At 37.4% G+C, this 19,902-nt stretch overlaps 1 protein-coding gene and 1 pseudogene across 3 annotated transcripts in view; one reads left to right on the top strand and one right to left on the bottom strand.

The window, feature by feature from the left end:
* Positions 1-19,902, top strand: part of LOC125171117 (cat eye syndrome critical region protein 2) — a 178,049-nt gene that overhangs the window by 110,549 nt on the left and 47,598 nt on the right. For all 3 annotated transcript variants that reach the window (XM_047868247.1, XM_047868248.1, XM_047868246.1), the window contains exons 3-7: positions 13,147-13,330; positions 14,527-14,666; positions 15,621-15,725; positions 17,779-17,828; positions 18,819-18,988. In XM_047868247.1, the coding sequence (XP_047724203.1) occupies positions 13,147-13,330; positions 14,527-14,666; positions 15,621-15,725; positions 17,779-17,828; positions 18,819-18,988 (649 nt within the window). The remainder of the gene's footprint in view (positions 1-13,146; positions 13,331-14,526; positions 14,667-15,620; positions 15,726-17,778; positions 17,829-18,818; positions 18,989-19,902) is intronic.
* On the bottom strand, positions 3,777-4,589 carry LOC125171118 (60S ribosomal protein L7-like; annotated as a pseudogene).

Genomic DNA, 19,902 nt, shown 5'->3' with positions numbered 1-19,902 from the left:
ATTGGGGCTGTGGCATTTTTAGAACTTTATGTACATTGAAATTTGAATTTTATAACATTTTCACATGCCATGAAATAGTATTGTTTTGATTTTTTCCCCCCAAAGCATTTACAAAAGGATGGTTTTTTACATTCTTAGCTTACAGGTTGTTTAAAAAAAACAGCAGCGAAAAAGACAGGCAGGCCAGATTGGGCCCACAACCCATAGTTTGCCAGCTCCTGTTTTTAGAAAACTAAAAATGATTACTATTCTAGTTTCCACTAACTCATTCTAACCTTTAAACTAGCATACGGAACCCACATTTGTTTTTCATTGCGTTCTGCAAACTGAGATTCTTGCCTTTACAGGATAGAATAATGCTTGTTTGTTTATCCTTACTGTCCTAGCCAATGCTGCAAATGCTTTTCAGGAACTTTTATTGAATCCTTATGATGCCTAATATAAATTCCTTTCTCATCTATTAAGGATGATGAGTTTGAGGCACAGAGAGGTTAAATAACTTGTCCAAGGTTACACAGCTGGTAATTGATACAGGATAGATTTGGCCCTTAGCAGTGTGATCCCAGACCTCCAGCTCTAACCCACAGCCCCATTCTATAAAGGAATTAAAAGAAAAACATTACAGGTTTTCATCTAAAACAGGATTTTTAACTATTTTGAACTATGTACTTCTTTGGCATTCTAATGAAGTCTATATCTAAGAATATGATTTGAAATCATAAAATAAATAGAATTACAATAGGATCCAAATATACTGAAATATGGATAGTAAAATTTAATGAAACAAATTTTTGATACAGTAATGTATTTTTTGTTAACTCATTAACATAATCTAGCAGCAGGCTTTATTTCTCAAGATTACTATCTTCCAAGTATTCATGATTACAAATGTTTATTTTGGGATATTTACAGTATCTGTAATGTGATACAAAAATACCTGATTTCTTTTGACAAAAAAATACTCATGCTACTATTTTGTTGCCTACATTTACAATTGAGCAGAATATAAAATTTCTGTTATAGGTTAGTAAAATAAAAATATTTTCTTAGCTTCATGGACCATGTGAATTGTCTCTGGGAACCTCTGCTTTAAGAGGTTTTCCAATCTCGTATCATCTGGTGTAATTTTTTTTTTAATTTTTTTTTTTAATCTTTATTTTTGAGAGAGAGAGAGACAGAGTGCGAATGGAGGAGGAACAAAGAGAGGGAGACACAGAATTCGAAGCAGACCGCGCAGAGCCCGATGTGGGGCTCGAACTCAAACCGTGAGGTCATGACCTGAGCTCAAGTCGGACCCTTAACTGACTGAGACACCCAGGTGCCCCATAATTTGTTTTTTTAATCCATGAGGAAACTAAAGTAAGCAGCAAAACTGTACCCAAGTCATGACTGTCACTTTCACATGTGTTCCATTGTATGCTATTGTAATATTTGCTCTCATATATGTCTAAATATTTTCTGTATCATACAGCAGGATTCGGTTGCAAATCTTTGGTTTGGCTTTGTGTTAGTTATAACTGTGTTTAGTAATTTGTTGTATCTGAGGGACATTTAGAATAAAGTCTCAGTTCAGAAGTTTTTCAGGAATTTGTTCACTTTGTTGCCAAGGAAGAGTGGTACAGTAAGTAGTAGTCCCTCATCTGCAGAGGGTACGTTCCAGGACCCCCAGTGGATGCCTGAAACTGGCTAGTATTGAATCCTGTATATTCTGTATTTTTTCCTATACATACTTATGATAAACTTTAATTTCTAAATTAGGCACAGTAAAAACTGAAATTTAGATAAATACTTAAAAATTAAAAACTAGCCACAGTTTATTGACAACAATAAAAATAAAATAGAACAATTCTAACAATCTACTGTGATGAAAGTTAAATATGCACACACACACTCTCAAAGTGTCTCACTGTACTTACAGTGTATTATACTTCTGTACTAACCATGATGATGTGAGATGATAAAATGCCTAAACTATGAGATGAAATGAGGTGAATGATGTAGGCATTTTGATGTAGCATTAAGGCTACTGTTGATAAGTCAGAAGGAGTTTCATCAGCTTGGACCTCAGGTTACTGAAACTGGAATGTGAAACCACAAAGACAGGACTGCCGCATCTGAATGGGTAGTGGACTTGGCAGTTCGACTCTGAGTAGGTCCTTAGAAATTCTGTGTCTTTGTGTGATTCCTTCCCTTTGAGTGTGGGGTAGCATCTGCTCCTAACCGATAAAATGTGGCAACACTGATAGGATGTCACTTTCCTGATTATTTCATACCATATAGGACTTCATCTTGCTATCAGATGCTCTAGAGACTCTCTTTATTGCTTTGATGAAGTAAGCAACCATGTTGGGAAAGCTCACATGACTAAGAACTGCAGTGGCTTCTAGGAGCCGAGGAGGGCAGCCAAAGCACAGCTCTGTACATAACCATGGATAAATCAGGCCAGAAAATAATGTTGAGCAAATGAATCACAGAAGCATATGTACCAGTGATTATGTTTTTATAAATGTCAAACAAGAAAAACTAAATAAGGATAAATATATGTAGGAAACTTATAAAGAAAATCAAGGGAATGATTAACACAATTCAGGAAAGTGATTCTACCTGGTTGGAAGGGAGAATACTGTAGCTAGGGATAAGCATAAGTGGTAATAACATCTAAAGTAGTGATTCTTAAACCTTAGGGAACATCAGAATCAATTAGAGGACTTGTTAAAAGATAGATTGCTGACCCCACGGCTATCTAATTCAGTAGGTTGGAATCTGCTGAGAATTTGCATTCTTTTTTTTTTTTTAATGTTTATTTATTTTTGAGACAGGGAGAGACAGAGCATGAACGGGGGAGGGGCAGAGAGAGAGGGAGACACAGAATCGGAAACAGGCTCCAGGCTCTGAGCTGTCAGCCCAGAGCCTGACGCGGGGCTCGAATTCACAGACCGAGAGATCATGACCTGAGCTGAAGTCAGACGCTTAACCAACTGAGCCACCCAGGCGCCCTGAGAATTTGCATTCTTTACCTAATTCAGTAGGTTGGAATCTGGCTGAGACTTTGCATTCTTTGCAAGTTCCAGATGATGCTAATGTGCTGGTCCGGGACCATCCTTGCAGTGCCACAGATCTAAGGAACTGCTAATTTTCTTTTTCTCAAGCTTGATGGTGGACACATAGGTTCTTATTTTGTTTTGTTTTTGCACTTTCTCTACTGATTTATCCCCTTCAGTATATAAACTTAAAAGCAGAGTAACATACTTTGAGTTGGTAACATACTTGTTATGGCTTTTGAAACACTATGTACTTTTCCTCCTGTTAGTCTCCCTGGAATTGCAATTCTAGCCAGTTGATTTTATGAGCCTGTATCAATAAAAACTGTAGGCATTTAAAGTGATTCTTCAACTACTTGCTCTAAGCAATAGTTCTTTTTCTTCATTGGGAAGTAGCCTACCCTAATTGAGCAAGGGATTGGAAATCAGGAACCTCTGGTGTGCTCTTAGCTGTCAAAGTGAAGATAAGATTGCTTCAGTGTCTTGAGCAATGTCTTTAAGCTTTATAAAAATATCCCCCATCAAATGCTCATTGTGATGATATTTGACATCAAAAGATTTTTTCCTTTTATCATCTTTAGTAGAGTGCTTTTTAGATAATCTAGACTAATTTGTGTTTCAGTGTGGTCTTTGTTTCGCTTTCTTGTGGTTTCCACTCAAAGTGGAAACTCATAACAATTACACATTTTGCTTCTTGGGGTTAATTCTGTACCTAACTTTATGTAATAGATTCTCTTTTTTAATTTGAAAATAGTCGTTTATTAACTGACCAGATTACAAAAATAATCACGGTAGATACCTTAGTTCATTCTTCTAATAAGCCTATTGATCTGGTCTTCCCTGTTGTCAGCATCTCCACCTTCTACAAAATGGGTGGTCTTCTTTTTCATTCCCCCTCGTGGAGAAGATAACTTGAAGGGCCAAAAAAGTTGTTTGCTTCTTTGAAATGTTTTCCAACCGTATAGATCTCATGAATCAGATCCTCCATGCAGATGATGCCGTATTTACCAAGAGATCGAGTGATCGATGTGTTATCAGGACAATTTGCTTCTTGTTGATTTTGCCATAACCACACTTGTAGATCACTTCATTCACTGACTTCAGGTTTGGGTACCTCCATGCTATATATGGTTCCACAATCCTTAGCATGTTAACTGAAGCTTTGTTGAGTTTAACAAAGGTGCCATTGAAGATCTGGTGAAGGCGAAGAAGCTGCAACACCTTTCGAACCTTTGGGCTCACACCATTGATACCTCTGATCCTAATGACAAATGCCAATTTGGGTTCCGTAGGTACGTAGAAGTTGCCAATTTTTCTTGCCATTCTAGCCATTCGAATCTCAGTTCTGTACATCTGCCTGTATTCCTTGTGGTTAATGCTTAGCTTTTTCATAAATAACCTTCCTCCTTGCCATTTGAAGCATCTTTTGGGCAAACTTCTTTCTCAGATGCTTGATCTTCAACTCTGCGAAATTCCTTCGCTTTTTCTTAAGAGTTTCTGGCACAGTAGGAACTTTCTTTTTCTTCTCTTCTGCACCCTCCATGGTTCCAGCCAGAAAAAGGAAGTTCTGTAATAGATTCTCTAAAGACTCTTAAACATTTAATATTTAGAGGTCTTATCTGCCCTCTGTAGAAGTATTATTTATCTTTTTGGAAATTACAATACTTCTGTGAAATGAGTCAATTTAGCTCCTCTTTATTAAGATATAATTTAGATACAATAAAATTCACACAGTTTAAGTGTACAGGTTTTTTGTGGACAAATGAATACACCATGTTTTCACCATCTTACTCAAGATGACAGGACATTTCCACCTCTGCAGAAGGTGCACTTTGCCACTAAATCTACGCTGCCCACCTCCCCCATGTTGCACCCCAGGCAACCAGTGATCTGATTTTTTATCACTATAGATTAAGTTTTACCTTATTCTAGAATTTTATATGAGTGAGACTATACAGTATATACTCGTGTCTAATTTCTCAGTCAGCATAACGTCTGTGTGATATTTGTTGACACTGCTGTTTCTATCAGTAATTTTCTCCTTTTTGAAGAGGGGGAGTCTAAATTGTATTCTATTGTGAAAGGAAATATCACAATTTGTTTACCTGTTCACTAGTTGATGGACTTGTATGTTCCTTCTGGTCTATGATGAGTAAAGCAACTATAAACATTTGCATACAAATGTTTTTGTGGTCATATGTTTTCATTTTTCTTGGGAATTACTAAATCATGTTATAAGAATACGGTTAAGAAACTGCCTATTTTCTAAGTAGATGAAACATTAATATTCCTACTAATAACATATATACATTCCAGTTGCTCCATATCTTTACCAACATTTGCTACTTTTAATTTTACCCAGTTTTTAAGTTTACTGATTCTAGTGGGTATAACATGATAACTCATTGTGGTTTTAATTTGCACTTCCCTGATGACTAGATATATAATAGGTTATGAACATTTTTTCCTGGTATGTAGCTTGCCTTTCCATTTGTTTTGCAGAGTATTTTGTTGAAATCCAATTTATCAGTTTTTTCTAAGTATGTTTCATATTTTTTGTTTCCTGTCAAAGAAATCAGGACCTATCTCAACATCAGGATTTTCTTCTAGTTTTAGTTTTAGCTTTTTGCAGTTGGAATATGATGAACTTTGAGTTCGTATTTGTATTGGGTGTGAAGTAGAAGGTAAATGTTATATATATATATATATGTGTGTGTGTATATATATATACATATACATATATATATATATACAGGTATAGATATATAAGTTTTATTTATTTATTTTGAGAAAGAGCAAGAGAGGATGAACAGGGGAGGTGAAGAGAGAAGGAGAGAGTCCCAAGCAGGCTCCGTGCTGAGAGCGCGGAACCCAATGCAGGGCTTGAACTCCTGAACCATGAGATCATGACCTGAGCCAAAACCGGGAGTCAGATGTTTAACTGACTGAGCCACCCAAGTGCCCCCTTAATGTTTATTTTTGAGAGAGAGAGGAGAGAACGAGCCAGGGAAGGGCAGAGAAAGAGAGAGACAGAGAATCCGAAGCAGGCTCTACGCTATCCGTGCAGACCCTGATGCCAGGCTCAAATTTACAAACCATGAGATCCCTGGGATTGTGACCTGAGCCAAAGTCAGATGCTTAACTGACTGAGCCACCTAGACACCCTTTCATTGTTTCCCCCACTTATGAATATATATATATTCAGTCCATTTCTGGACTTTGCCTCATTCCATAAATCAATATATCTTATATTTGCACATATACCAGATTGTCTTGAATATCCAGAGAGTAAGTTCTCCAATTTTATTGGGAGGGGATTTTTTTTTTTCACTGTTTCGACTGTTCCAAGTTTGTTGCATTCCCATATAAATTTTTAAGTAGCTTGTTAATTTCTCAAAAAAATAAATAAAAAGGCAGCAACCTGCTAGAGGCAGTAGACATTTTGAGGAGCATTGAATTTCCCTGTCCTTGAAAGCTGTATTTGTTTCTCCATTTGTTTTTCTTCTTTAGTTTCAGAAATATTTTGTAGTGTTCTGTGTGAAAATATTGGACATCTTTTTGTTTGCTTTTAAGTATTTTACATTTTTGATGATACTGTAAATGGAATTATTTAAACTTTTATTTTTTCTTAAATTTTTAAAAATGTTTTATTTATTTTTAAGACAGAGAGGCAGAGCATGAGTGGGGAGGGGCAGAGAGAGAGGGAGACACAGAATCTGAAGTAGGCTCCAGGCTCCGAGCTGTCAGCACAGAGCCTGACGTGGGACTCGAACTCACGAACTGTGAGATCATGACCTGAGCTGAAGTTGGACGCTTAACCAACTGAGCCATCCAGGCGCCCCTTAAATTTTTATTTTTTAGTTGTTTCCAGTATATACAAAATACAATAGATTTCTATATATTGACCATGTTGTTATAGTCTTCCTGAATTGACTTTTTAGTTTTACTGGTTTTGTTGTAGATTCCTGATGATTTTTATCTAGTCTGCAATTAAAAACAGTTTTGCTTCCTCCATGCCATTCTGTGTGTCCCTTTTACTTCCTCTCTTGTCTTATTCTACTGGCTAAGACAACTCAATATATATTCTTTTAATTCTAGGGGAAAAGTATTCTGTCTTTCACCATTAAGTATAAAGTGTTGACCCCCTTTGTATATTGCTGAATTTGATTTGCTGATAATCTGTTGAGGATTTTTACCTGTATGTTCATGAGGAATATTGTTCTAATTTTATTTTCTATCTTTGTCCAATTTTGGTACAAGGATTAAAAAGTATTCTCTTCTCTTTTCTGAAAGAATTGGTGTAATTTCTTTATACTTCTTTGAGTATTTGGAAGAATTGACCACCTTTGGGTTTGTAGTTTTCTTTGTGCAAGCATTTGATTATTATTGATTCCCTTTCTTTAATAGATTAAGGCTGTCCACATGTTCTATTTCTTAAGTAATTTTTGGTAGGTTGTTTTGGCATTTTTCAAGGAATTTGTCTATTTTATCTAAGTTTTTTTTTTAATATTTATTTTTGAAAGAGATAGTGTGATCAGGGAAGGGGCTGAGGAGGTGGGGTACAGAGGCTCCAAGGTGGGCTCTACTCTGACAGCAGCGAGCCCATGTGGGGCTTGAACTCACAAAATTTAAGTTCATGTCCTGAGCTGAAGTCAGATGCTCAACCAACTGAGCCACCCAAGCACCCCTTTAAGTTTTAAAATTTATTTCCATATTGCTGTTAATAATACTCTCTTCTCCTTTTAATTTCTGTGTGATTTACAGTGATAACTTCACTTTTTGTCCTTGATATATAATTTGTTGTTCCTCTCTCCCTCTTTAGTCTTTCTGCTGGTTTATCAACTTTTCAAATATTTATTTAAGGAACCAACTTTTTACTTTACCTGCTGTTTACTTTTTTCTATCCTTCTACTGTTTGTATTTTTGTATTTAAATTGTGTTTTATAGATGATATCCTACAATTGGTCTTGGTTTTTTTCACTCTGTCTGACAATTTCTGCCTTTTAGTTGGGATGTTTACTCCATTTACATTTAATGCAATTGTTGATAAGGTTGGTTTTCCACTTATTCCTCTGGTTTTTTTCAAGTGTACAATTCTGTGTACAATTCACAGAATTGTGTAATATCATTCCCAAAAGACGCTTAATACCTCTTGGCAGCCACAACCCATTTCCTCCAATCTGTATTCCCAGGCAACCACTAAACTGCTTCTTATCTCTGTGTTTTTTCCTGTTTTAGGTATTTGTTATAGGGCTTATCATATAATATTTGCCTTTTTGTGTTTGGCTTCTTTCACTTAGCACAGTGTTTTCAAGGTTCCTCTGTGTTGTAGCATGAATCATGTACTTCATTCCTTTTTATGGCTGAAACATATTCTGTTGTATTGATACACATTTTATCTATCCTTCAGTTCATGGACATTTGCACTGCTTCAGCTTTTTGGCTATTGTAAATTATGCTGCTATGTATGCACATGTGTGTACATGTTTTTGTATGGATGTATATTTTCATTTCTATTGAGTATGTGTACCTAAGAGTGGAACAGTCTGAGTCATATGGTAATTCTTTATTTAACTTTTAAAAAAATTTTTTTAATGTGTTTTCATTTTTGTGAGAGAGAGACAGAGCATGAGTGGGGGAGGAGCAGAAAGAGAGGGAGACACAGAACTCAAAGTGGGCTCCAGGCTCTGAGCTGTCAGCACAGAGCCTGACAAAGGGACTCGAACTGTGAGGATCATGACCTGAGACAAAATTGGTCGCTCACTCAACCGACTGAGCCACCCAGGTGCTCCTGTGTTTAACTTTTAGAGCACCATGCCAAACTTTCCCAAAGTGGCTGCACCATTTTACTATTCCACCAACAGTATGTAAGGGTTCCAGTTTCTCCACATCCTAGTCAGCACTTGTTATTATCCATCTTTTAATTTTCACTCTGCTAGTCTCATTGTGGGTTTAATTTGCATTTTCAAATGATTGATGATGTTGAGCATCTTTTCTTGTTCTTTCTGATATTTTGTTCCTCTGTTGGCCCTTGAGTGCTTTCTTTTTGGGTTATTTTTGTTAGTATGTTACTTTATTTCCTCTGTTGGGTGTGTGTGTGCGCGTGTGTGTCTGTGTCCGTATCTGTGTGTTTTAGTGGGTCTAGAGCTAGCAATATGCATCCTTAAATTATAAATAGCTATTCAGGGGTACCCGGGTGGCTCAGTCAGTTAAGTGAGTTCAAACCCTGTATGGAGCTCCATACTATCAATGTGAAGCCTGCTTGGGATTCTCTCTTTCTGACCCTTCCTCTCTCTCAATAGATAGATAGATAGATAGATAGATAGATCGATCGATCAATTTAAAAAAAGAAGATATTCAGAATTCTTATTGTGCCTTTTCACATATTACCTGACGCTTCAGTTTTCTCAATGCCAATAATATTTAAGGTCCCATCCAGCTTCCATTCAAAAAAGGTATTTTGGGGGCACCTGGGTGGCGCAGTCGGTTAAGCGACCGACTTCAGCCAGGTCACGATCTCGCGGTCCGTGAGTTCGAGCCCCGCGTCAGGCTCTGGGCTGATGGCTCGGAGCCTGGAGCCTGTTTCCGATTCTGTGTCTCCCTCTCTCTCTGCCCCTCCCCCGTTCATGCTCTGTCTCTCTCTGTCCCAAAAATAAATAAACGTTGAAAATAAAAAAATCTTAAAAAAAATAAATAAATAAAAAGAAAAAAGGTATTTTGTCTTTTTAAAGATTATTACATATTGATTTCCAGTTGACTTTTAGTACTTTTTTGTTACCCAACATAAATAATCATAAAGGCATGTAAAATTTATATTATATGTATGCTTCTCTGCTAAAAGATATATTTCATATTTTAATTTAAATTCTTTAATTTAATTAAATTCTTTAAAATTACCATGATTTTTTAACTTATCCTGGCTGTCATGTTGATTTTAGGATGTTTGGGTATGGCAGCCACTATATGGCCCTAGAAAAGATATGTTATTTAAATTTTTTTGTTCTGTGTCTTTGATCTTTAATAAACAGTTTATTAAAAAAAAAAAAAAGAATAAACAGTTTCTCAGATGTTCTTAGCCTTTTACTTGTTGCTTCACTTGGAACCAAAATCTTTCTCCTAATCCAGTGCTTGGTGTTAAATGTGGCTTAACTATTCGCACATGTATTTCATCTGCTTCAGAAATACTTGTAGCCAATGAAAGAAATGTAATTTTTTCATTTAGGTCTCCATTATGCTACCCATGATGACATGTCTTAATTGTTCCCCTGCACGTAGACTGTGGGATACCCTTTCGTGTCTCAGAGAACTAACACATGCCTCAAAGAACTCAAGAGTCTTCTTTTCATCTGTGATCATTTAATATAGATTGCAGATATTAAAATGTGTTGCCCTGCATCATCAAGAGGCCAGCTCCAAGCAGCCAAGATTTGTGCTAACATACTTTACTCTGGTCATGCCATCCTTGCAAAATTGGTCTCACCCGCAGAAGCATATACTGTCTGAAGCTAATTGGTGGGGTTCTCAAAAATGGCTAACTTTGCGAGTTTGGAATAAGGAAAAGAGCGGTGTTTAAGAGCATTTGGAACTTTTTCAGACCAGAAAAAAGTGAAACTGGTTGTGTTCAGAACTTTTGGTTAGTTTGATTTTTCTGTTAACCATATTCTATTGAGACATTTCATTATAATTCAGAATTTCATTTTAGTTCATTATATTTCAGAAAGTTGAGAGGTATTTGAGTCATTAAGAGAGAATTGCATTGAGCTACATAGATGAAAAAGTCAGGAATGTTCCAGCAATTTTCAGCAGCATGGTGCCCATACAGTCTTCTTCAAGAAACAAAATCTGATCATCCACACAAAATTGTGGGCGTGCTCTTTTTCAGGGGGAGAGAGTATATGGTCTTAATCAAATTCTTGAAGAGCTTTATGTCCTATAGATTAAGAACCACTAAATAGAAAGTGTTAGCCTGATTTTTGGCTTCCTGCAGGCTTTTTGTTTTAAATGCCTTTGAAACATTTTTCCCCCTTTTGAATTTCTGATGTTTTAAGAAAGGGATATAGATTTATATGAGGCGGTTTATCTAGCTTGAATTCTAAGCCCTCAAGTATCTCTTGGTAAGGTATGGAGATGTCTTAAGAAAACTTTAGCAAAAGCAATGTAATTGAAACTGAGTAGGATAATAGGGCTATTGGAAAGGAATCTCAAACATGCACTTCTTTGAGACAAGTAGAGGCTTTCAGACAGATTGTAGGCACAAAGAACAACACTGTTTATACACATTCAGTGTTTGCAGGACTGGTATGCTGGTGCTTCCTTTGCCTCACATTGGAATTAGAAGTTTCCCTAGCCTGGTCCAGCCTGACTCCTGCCACATCCTCCAGCGAAGCTGCCGTTCTGGTGAAATAATCTCAGTATTATAGATTCCATATTTTATTTTACTGCAAGAAAAACATGCGTTGTTGCTTGGAGTACTATGTGTACGTTAGAAATTATAGAGGGGTGCCTGGGTGGCTCAGTCGGTGAAGCATTCAACTTCAGCTCAGGTCACTGTCTCATGGCTCCTGGGTTCAAGCCCCACGTCAGGCTCTGTACTGACAGCTCAGAGCCTGGAGCCTGCTTCGTATTCTGTATCTCTCTCCCTCTCTGCCTCTCCCTTGCTTGCACTCTGTCTCTCTCACGTGCTCTCAAAAATAAACAACAATTTTTTTTTTCTAGAAAGCATGTAGTAAAGGGCTATTGTGCCAAAGAGATTGTAATCTTCATACACTTTGCTACCAAAAAAACAATTTTAAAAATACACCCCATTTTATTTTCTAATTCACCATTGCCACAGTATCTGCTTTTTACCGCCAGTTTGAGCTATTCTTTGTCCAGCTCCTCCCTCCTGAAGGGGCAGTAGCAGCTTCACAGGCAGTGGAGAGAGGAAGTAGTCCATACCCACTAAGGTTCAAGCCCAGGTATTCATATGCCAGTGCTTATGCTTTGAATGTGAATGCTGCAATCAAATCAAATTTGTGAGAGCCTTGATATGCGGAGGTATTTTGCTGCATAATAAGCTAACTCTGTTCACATTTTCCCCAGTTGATGTATCAATAGTAAGGAGGTAGTGTCTTCTCTCTTTGAAAAAGCAAAATGTTTAATTTCTTATTTGCATAAGGCCCTTTGATTTTTTTTCCCATGAATATTTCCTCTGACTTTTTCTACAAACATAATTATCACAGATTGTCAGTCAACGTGGTACATGCCTCTTTTTAAAATTACATTGACATATAACTTCTTTAGAGCTCCTTGCTTAGTGAGAAAAAAATTTTAATCAAGCAATAGGTGAAATTGTGCCCAGATTTGTTAATAGTCGAGAGATAGAATAACCATCCAACAACTAAACAGCTTTATTTTATATTAAATACAAGGCACATTTAGGTACTAATCAAAATGCAGTTTATAGAATTGCCGAACTCTAATCAAGAAAAATTTAAGTTGCCATCAAACTGTCTTAAATGTTTCCTATAGAAAAATTAATCTTCAAAATTTAGAATATAGTATTTTGTGATAAGCTTTAAAGTGTATGTAACAATACAAAATGGTAGTTGCATATAGGAATAGCTGCTTGTATTCTAGAGAAGTTTTTTCCATCTTTGTTTCTTAACCTGAAATATGAATTAATTAGGTTAGGCAAACACTGAATTTCTTTTTTTGTTTGCCATCTCAGTTACAGATCTAATTTTGACTGCTATCCATTCAAACTGTATAGTTTCTTTTTAATTGCATGAGTGAAGGTAAGACTTGCCTGTTTCACAATCTATACCATTGGTTATTAGAACTTTTATCTATTCACCAGAACATGCTGTTTGTGGTTTGAAGTACAACAACTTATTCTGTGAGAAACCCTCTTACCATATTTATCTTCTTTGGAATTTGACAGTATATGGTCCAAGTAGATGGTATAATAACATGAAACTTCAGTAAGGGGCTTTGAGACCCCTTTTTACTTCCTGCTTTCTGTTTAAGATTTGTCAACTATCAAGCCATCAGTTCTCTCCCCCTTTCCTACCCATCCTCTGTAATTTATACTAATGTATTTTTGTGTTTGGGGCCGTATGGTTAGGCCTCAGACATTCCACAGCTACCTAGAGGACATCATCAACTACCGCTGGGAGCTTGAAGAAGGGAAGCCCAACCCTCTGAGAGAAGCCAGTTTCCAAGACCTACCCCTTCGTACTCGTGTGGAAATCCTACACCGCCTCTGTGATTATCGGCTAGATGCAGATGATGTCTTCGATCTTCTCAAGGTGCTCAACTGGCAAACCTTTTCCTAGAGCAAAAAAAGCAGACAATCAGGATATAAAATCTGATGATGTTAAGAAAAGCTAGTTTGGCTTATGTTCCTAGTCTTGGGACTCTTAATTAATGCTAACAATGTATGCAATGACCGCTGTAGCCAAGGCAATCCAAGCCATACATTTAGATGACTATATGTTATTTTGGTTTAATTTCTAGTTTGGTTTTGTCTTTATGTGGCTGAGTTCCAGCTGACAAAGGAACAGTCAGGCACCTATTTATTCACCCTTTCATCAGCCAAAATTGCAACTAAATTAGCTACAGAATTTTATTTCCCAAGTTTTAAAATTTGATTTTATTTAATTGAAATATTTATTGAAAACTACAAAGACTATAACCCACATATGCAAGTGAGTGAGTTTCATCCCTACTATATACATACATTCATACATGTTACAAAAAATGCGTTGGAGAAGGAAGATATAATATCTCTTCCCTTCTCCTTATTCTACTGTTATCTGTTTTGGAAGTCTATCTCAGAGGGAGAGTGTGAGCTATTGCTTTTCACTCATAGGAGGTCAGTTTCTAATCCTGTTCAGTCAGAAATGATTAAATGTGTTGATGACTTCTTATTTCAGCCCTGCTCATGGACTCAGTATAAAATCATTGTGCAATTTAAGTACAGTCTTAGCTGAGGACTCAAGATTTTCAAAGCAGTGGGGAGGCCAAAATAGGTCAGAGCCTGGGGTAAATTGGGAGCTGTATTACTCGATCTCAGCTAGAATAAGAGGTTACTGTAGGTTACGGTGGAGCTGCAATAGAGCTCACGTGGGACAAAGCTTTCACAACATTGGATTCTACTCTGTTATAATTGTCTTTCCTTTTATGGATACACACATAAATAACAGTAAGGCCAAACCAAATATATGTTCATCAAAATTCCTTTTTTGTTGTTTTGTTTTGTTGGTAAAATGGGGGCAGTGATGGGGGTGGGAAACATTTGAAATATTTCCATATCCTGCTCTTCAAAGAAGGTACCATCTTCCCATTCTGTGTTTCAGATGTCCTGATTGAACATTACATAAGATGCTTAGGCATTTTAAAATATGAGGTCTATCTGACTATAAATTTGAAATTTCATTTTAGTTTTCCCGTTTTGTTTTGTTTCCTACTTCCCCAAACCTCTTTTCCCTGTTCTTCAACCAAGGGTCTGGATGCAGACAGTCTCCGTGTGGAACCATTGGGTGAAGACAATTCTGGGGCACTCTATTGGTATTTCTATGGAACACGAATGTATAAGGAGGACCCAGTGCAAGGAAAATCCAATGGAGAACTCTCTTTGAGCAGGTATAATCTGTGAGGTCAGGGCTGGGATAGCTACGATACAGAAATGTCATTAAAATTAAATACATCGGAATTCTGCAGCACAAATTTTTTTCTTCTGAAGGAGTCAGATATAACAGCATGTGTATAAAGAGTTGGCAAAGAGTTATTTCATGCAGAAATAAAAACGAATTCATAATGTAGCCTCTGCTATCAGAATGGTGAAAGATACTGTTGCTTGGACTTGAGGTTCCCAAGGAGTCCCACTGCCTTAACATAGACTGCTCTATACAGTAGGTTGCCCATAGTACCACCACATCACTGCAGTGGTTTTCCTGTCATAATCGACTCTTGATAGCTCCTTTTTTCTACTAGAATTAACGATCTGCTTCATCAGCATAGGACCGAAAGGACCTTAAAGAATGCCTGAAATGTACACCTTACTAAATGCTTCCTAAATGAGGAAGGGACCTTGTTTCCATAGTGTCCCAAAATAATGCTACCATCTAACTTTTTTTTTTGTATTAAAAAAAATTTTTTTTTAATGTTTATTTTTTGAGAGAGTGAGAGAGAGACAGAGAGAGAGAGAGAGAGAGCACGAGCAGGGGAGGGGCAGAGAGAGAGAGGGAGACACAGAATCCGAAACAGGCTCCAGGCTCTGAGCTGTCAGCACAGAGCCCGACTCGGGGCTCGAACTCACAAACTGTGAGATCATGACCTGAGCCTAAGCCAGACGCTCAACCAGTTGAGCCACCCAGTGCCCCTTTTGTATTTTTTTAAATGTTTGTTTTTGAGAGAGAGCGAGAGCAGGGGAGGGGCAGAGAGAGAGAGGAAGACACAGAATCTGAAGCGGGCTCCAGGCTCCAAGCTGTCAGCACAGAGCCCAACACAGGACTTGAACTCAGGAACCCAAGATCATGACTGAGCTGAGTATCAATTCTATTACAGAACATTTTGATTTAATGTGCTATTTCGTAGGGAAAGTGAAGGCCAAAAAAGTGTCTTAGCTGTTCCTGGGAAAACCGGAAAAAGAAGAGGAAGACCCCCAAAACGGAAGAAAGTACAGGAGGAGATTATAGTGAGGTAAGACATTCGTGTTAGTGTATGAGGGTCATAAACCCGCACACTAGAAAGGGCCTTAATGCACTTGCTCTTTCATCCTTGATTTTCCTTCGTGCCACTGGAAGGATATAGGACTTAGATTATGAAGGCTTGGGTCAGAATCTTCATAAAATTACCAAGTGTACACTAGGGCTTCCCTAGCTGCATGAAGTACCCTCTCTAAGCCTATTCTTTTACTGGACAGTAGGTATACTACTAATAATAAGGATTAAGTTGAACAGGATAATGAATGTAACAGTATAAATGACTGAAAACCATGCATGACCTACAGAAAGTGCTCAATATGTATTAACTTTCAAAATTGGTTGTGCCACATGTTTTTTTCATAGGAGTGTAGAGCTAAGTTAATTCTGGTTAACTGTTGACTAATAATCAGGATTTAATAGGTTTATATATCCTATATAAGTTTAAGAGTTAATTCTTTCCCTATAAGGAGATTTTAGTAGCAAATATGTTTTATTGTGTTTAGAATACAATTTCCTATGGTAAACTACAGGTAAGAGCTTAATCTTAACAAGGAAACAGATTGTTACATATGGGAAATTTTGTTTTATACATCGTGATCTTTTAGGAAATTTTACCATGTGAATTTTAATGTAAGAATTTTGAAAATCTGGCCTATACTGTATAAATATATTTTCTTTAAGAATCAGATCTATCATTCTATACCTATGGAAGTTAAGTCATATTCTTAAAAATTCTAATAACAGAGGACAAACCACTTCTTTCCTATAAATTATAGAACTACTAAATAATCTAAATGCTTGAAGTAGGCCAGATTTCTCTTTGTTGCTTATTAACTACTAAGAAGTATTTATTTCTAGGAATCATTATGAATAAATCAGTCAGAATTCGATTTTTTTTTTTTTAACTTAAGAATCAGTGTTCCACTTAACTTTCCAGGAATTTGATTACAAAGCATAGCTTTCCTCTATTGGTTTTGTGAGAGATGTTTTATAATCATGTTGTATACACATGGCATCCATTTCAGAGTTTTGTTAGCAGTCTAGACTTTCTTATAGATTCAGGAAGCTATTTTATACCTATCTCCATTTCCCTGTTCAGTACCAACAATTAAGGTATCTTACTATGAGGATTTTAGAATCATTTTAACATCATATGTGGACTTGTGCTACCCTCTGCTGGTGATTTTATTCTTTAGAGCTCTGTATGCAGTACAGTATTTGTATATTTTTAAATTAAATAAAATTGAAAATTCAGTTCCTCAGTCATACCAGCTACATTTCAAGTACCCAGTAGCCACATATGGCTCATGGCTACCATACTGGACAGTGACAATACAGAACATTTTCATCCTCGCAGAAAGTTCTATAGAGCAGCACTATTATAGATAATTGAAAACAAACAGAAGGCCATAGAGAGTGACCTACATGATTCAGGTATACAAATGATGATGATACTTAACACTATTTCACTGAATGCTTCTGTATTTAATAATTTAATCTCCAACATCCCTGTGATGTAGGCATTATTTATAGCCTATTTTAAGGAAAGTTAATTAACTTTCCTGAGGTCACATGGTAAGAGGCAAGCCTTGAATGGGGACAGTCTGACTTTAGAGCCTGCGTTCTTAACCTCTACCTTAATATGAGGTTAAATTAAACATGCTTTTCTTCAGTATAGCCCTGATCAGGGAGGAAGACACTAGAATCCCTATTGTTTAGGGCAGGGCAGATGGGGCAGGCATTTAACTGGTAACACTTAACTCCTCTGTTTGACTTCCAAAAAAATGTTTTAAAACCTAATATTTTCCTGTACATAAAGTGTTATCATTACACTGGATTTCTCTATGTCAGTCTTTCCCCTCAATACCAACACACCGACATCCTGGTATTCATTTATTCAGTAGAGTCATTCCTCCTCCTGACTTTGTCCCATTGAAACACACACACCCTTGTATTAATATTAATTGGGTCTAACTTAATGGGGGAAATACAGAACAATTTTGAACATGTCTTTGTTTTAATTGGTGCCTCCTTTCCCTGTGTTTCAGTGAAAAACAGGAAGAAAACTCCTTGGCATCCGAGCCACAGACAAGAAATGGTAATGACTTTTGTTGGAGTTTAGAAAAGATTGGGGCATCTGAGTGGTAACTCATTCGGTTAAGCATCTGACTCTTGATTTCAGCTCAGATCACCATCCCAGGGTTGTGGGATCCAGCCCCACATCAGGCTCCACACTGAACATATGTTTAGCCTGCTTAGGAGTCTGTCTCTCTCTGTCTGTCTCTCTCTCTCTCTCTCTCTCTGCCTCTGTGCCTATCTCTATCTCTACACCCCCCCTTTCCCTCCCCACCCCATGCATGCCTGTCTCCCGCACTCATGCTCTCTTGCTAAGATACAAAAATAACTAGAAAAGACTAAGTAAATATGATTGATTTATATTATGATGACAACTCTTTTTCCGGAGCCATGCAAAGCAATTAAGATTATTGCAGTAGCCTGCTGACTGGTTTATTTGCCCTTCTTCAGTTCTCTCTTCCTCACACTTACCTGTGCCTATCTCTCCATCTGATGGATAACTTCAGATCTTCACTTGTGCTTTCTAACCTGGGCACAGTGTAATGGGCACATTACATTTGGATAAATGAGCAACTTCTCAAAGACCTATCTTTTTAATGTAAAATGCTATGTAAGGGATTATATTGGATTCCTAACCAGATTTCAGTTCCATAATCCAAATTGTCTAAAACTGGGAGTGGGAGAGGAATATCAATTTATATACAGTATGTCAACATAAATGAAACAGGAAGACTGCAGAAGATCAAATCAGAACCTTTTGAATAGAAAAGTAAGTATATTTAAGCATTTCTATTAAAATCTGTAATTACGATGGTCACAATACTTTTAGGTGTAAATAGTAACAGGAAAATCAAAATTATACATTATCAACTTTTTAAAATTAATACCCTTTAAAAAAATTTTTTTTTTATTTCCTGGTTTTGTTCATACCCAGGGGGGGAATGAAATTGAGAATAAACAGAAAAAAGGTCCTAGTGGTATCTATCTAATGAACCTATCCTTTCTTTTTTAGGGTCCCAAGGGCCAGGTCAAGGGACCTGGTGGCTCCTGTGCCAAACAGAAGAAGAATGGAGACAGGTCACTGAGAGTTTTCGGGAGAGAACCTCTCTTCGAGAACGGCAGCTCTATAAGCTCCTCAGCGAGGACTTCTTGCCTGAGATCTGCAACATGATTGCCCAAAAGGTATGCAAATAGGTGGTTCCTCCTCTTCTTTAGTAGCTATAAAGCTGCTTTATTTAAGGATGATTCATTAAGTTTTGAATACATTTCTAGTGTCTCCCGGAAGCGCTACAAGCCCTTCACTTTGATCTGGAATGTTAAAAAGGGACCTCATGCCACCCACTCTCCTTCACTCTGGATCATCCAGTATCCTCCTTAGCCCCACAAAATCCTCAGTGACTCGCATTCCATAGTACTTAGGATGGCTTTTCACAGTTTAGAACCAACTTCCCTTCTATAACATTCCTCAGAAAGTGTTCCCCAAGCCCCCAGGTGTATCTCCTATGAGCCTGTGCAAACTTCTGTATATATATGCTGCTTTTTTGATGGGGGGGCAGAAATCCTCTCTCTCCCAGTAAGCAGCAAGTTCTGAAGGGTATTTGTCTTTGTAGCTCCAGGGCCACTCTGCCGGCTCCAAATGTGTGATGCTTTTTCCGGTTTCACATTATAGTTCCATAAATCACACTTTCTATATTTTCATGCATATACACCCTCATGTATGCCTTTTTTTTTAAATGTTTATTTTTAAGAGAGACAGAACTGGAGTGGGGGAGGGGCAGAGAGAGGGAAACACAGAATCTGAGGCAGGCTCCAGGATCCGAGCTGTCAGCACAGAGCCTGATATGGGGCTCGAACCCACGGACTGTGAGATCATGACCTGAGCCAAAGTAAGACGCCCAACCAACTGAGCTACCCAGGTGCCCCGTCTTTTCTCAAGCATCTTTCTCCTTCCACTTCCCTGCCTATTTGAATACTACTCTCTGTAAGATCTCCCGTGTCTCCTAATTTTAGGATTTTCTCCCTTATGTTTTTTTTCTTTTAATGTTTATGTATTTTTGAGAGACAGCGAGCAGGGGTGGGGGAGGGGCAGAGAGAGA

The sequence above is a fragment of the Prionailurus viverrinus genome, chromosome B4 (genome assembly GCF_022837055.1).
Source record: "Prionailurus viverrinus isolate Anna chromosome B4, UM_Priviv_1.0, whole genome shotgun sequence".
Lineage (NCBI taxonomy): Eukaryota > Metazoa > Chordata > Mammalia > Carnivora > Felidae > Prionailurus > Prionailurus viverrinus.
The sequence above is the reverse complement of the archived record's forward strand: the minus strand, read 5'-3'. Positions and strand labels throughout refer to the sequence as shown.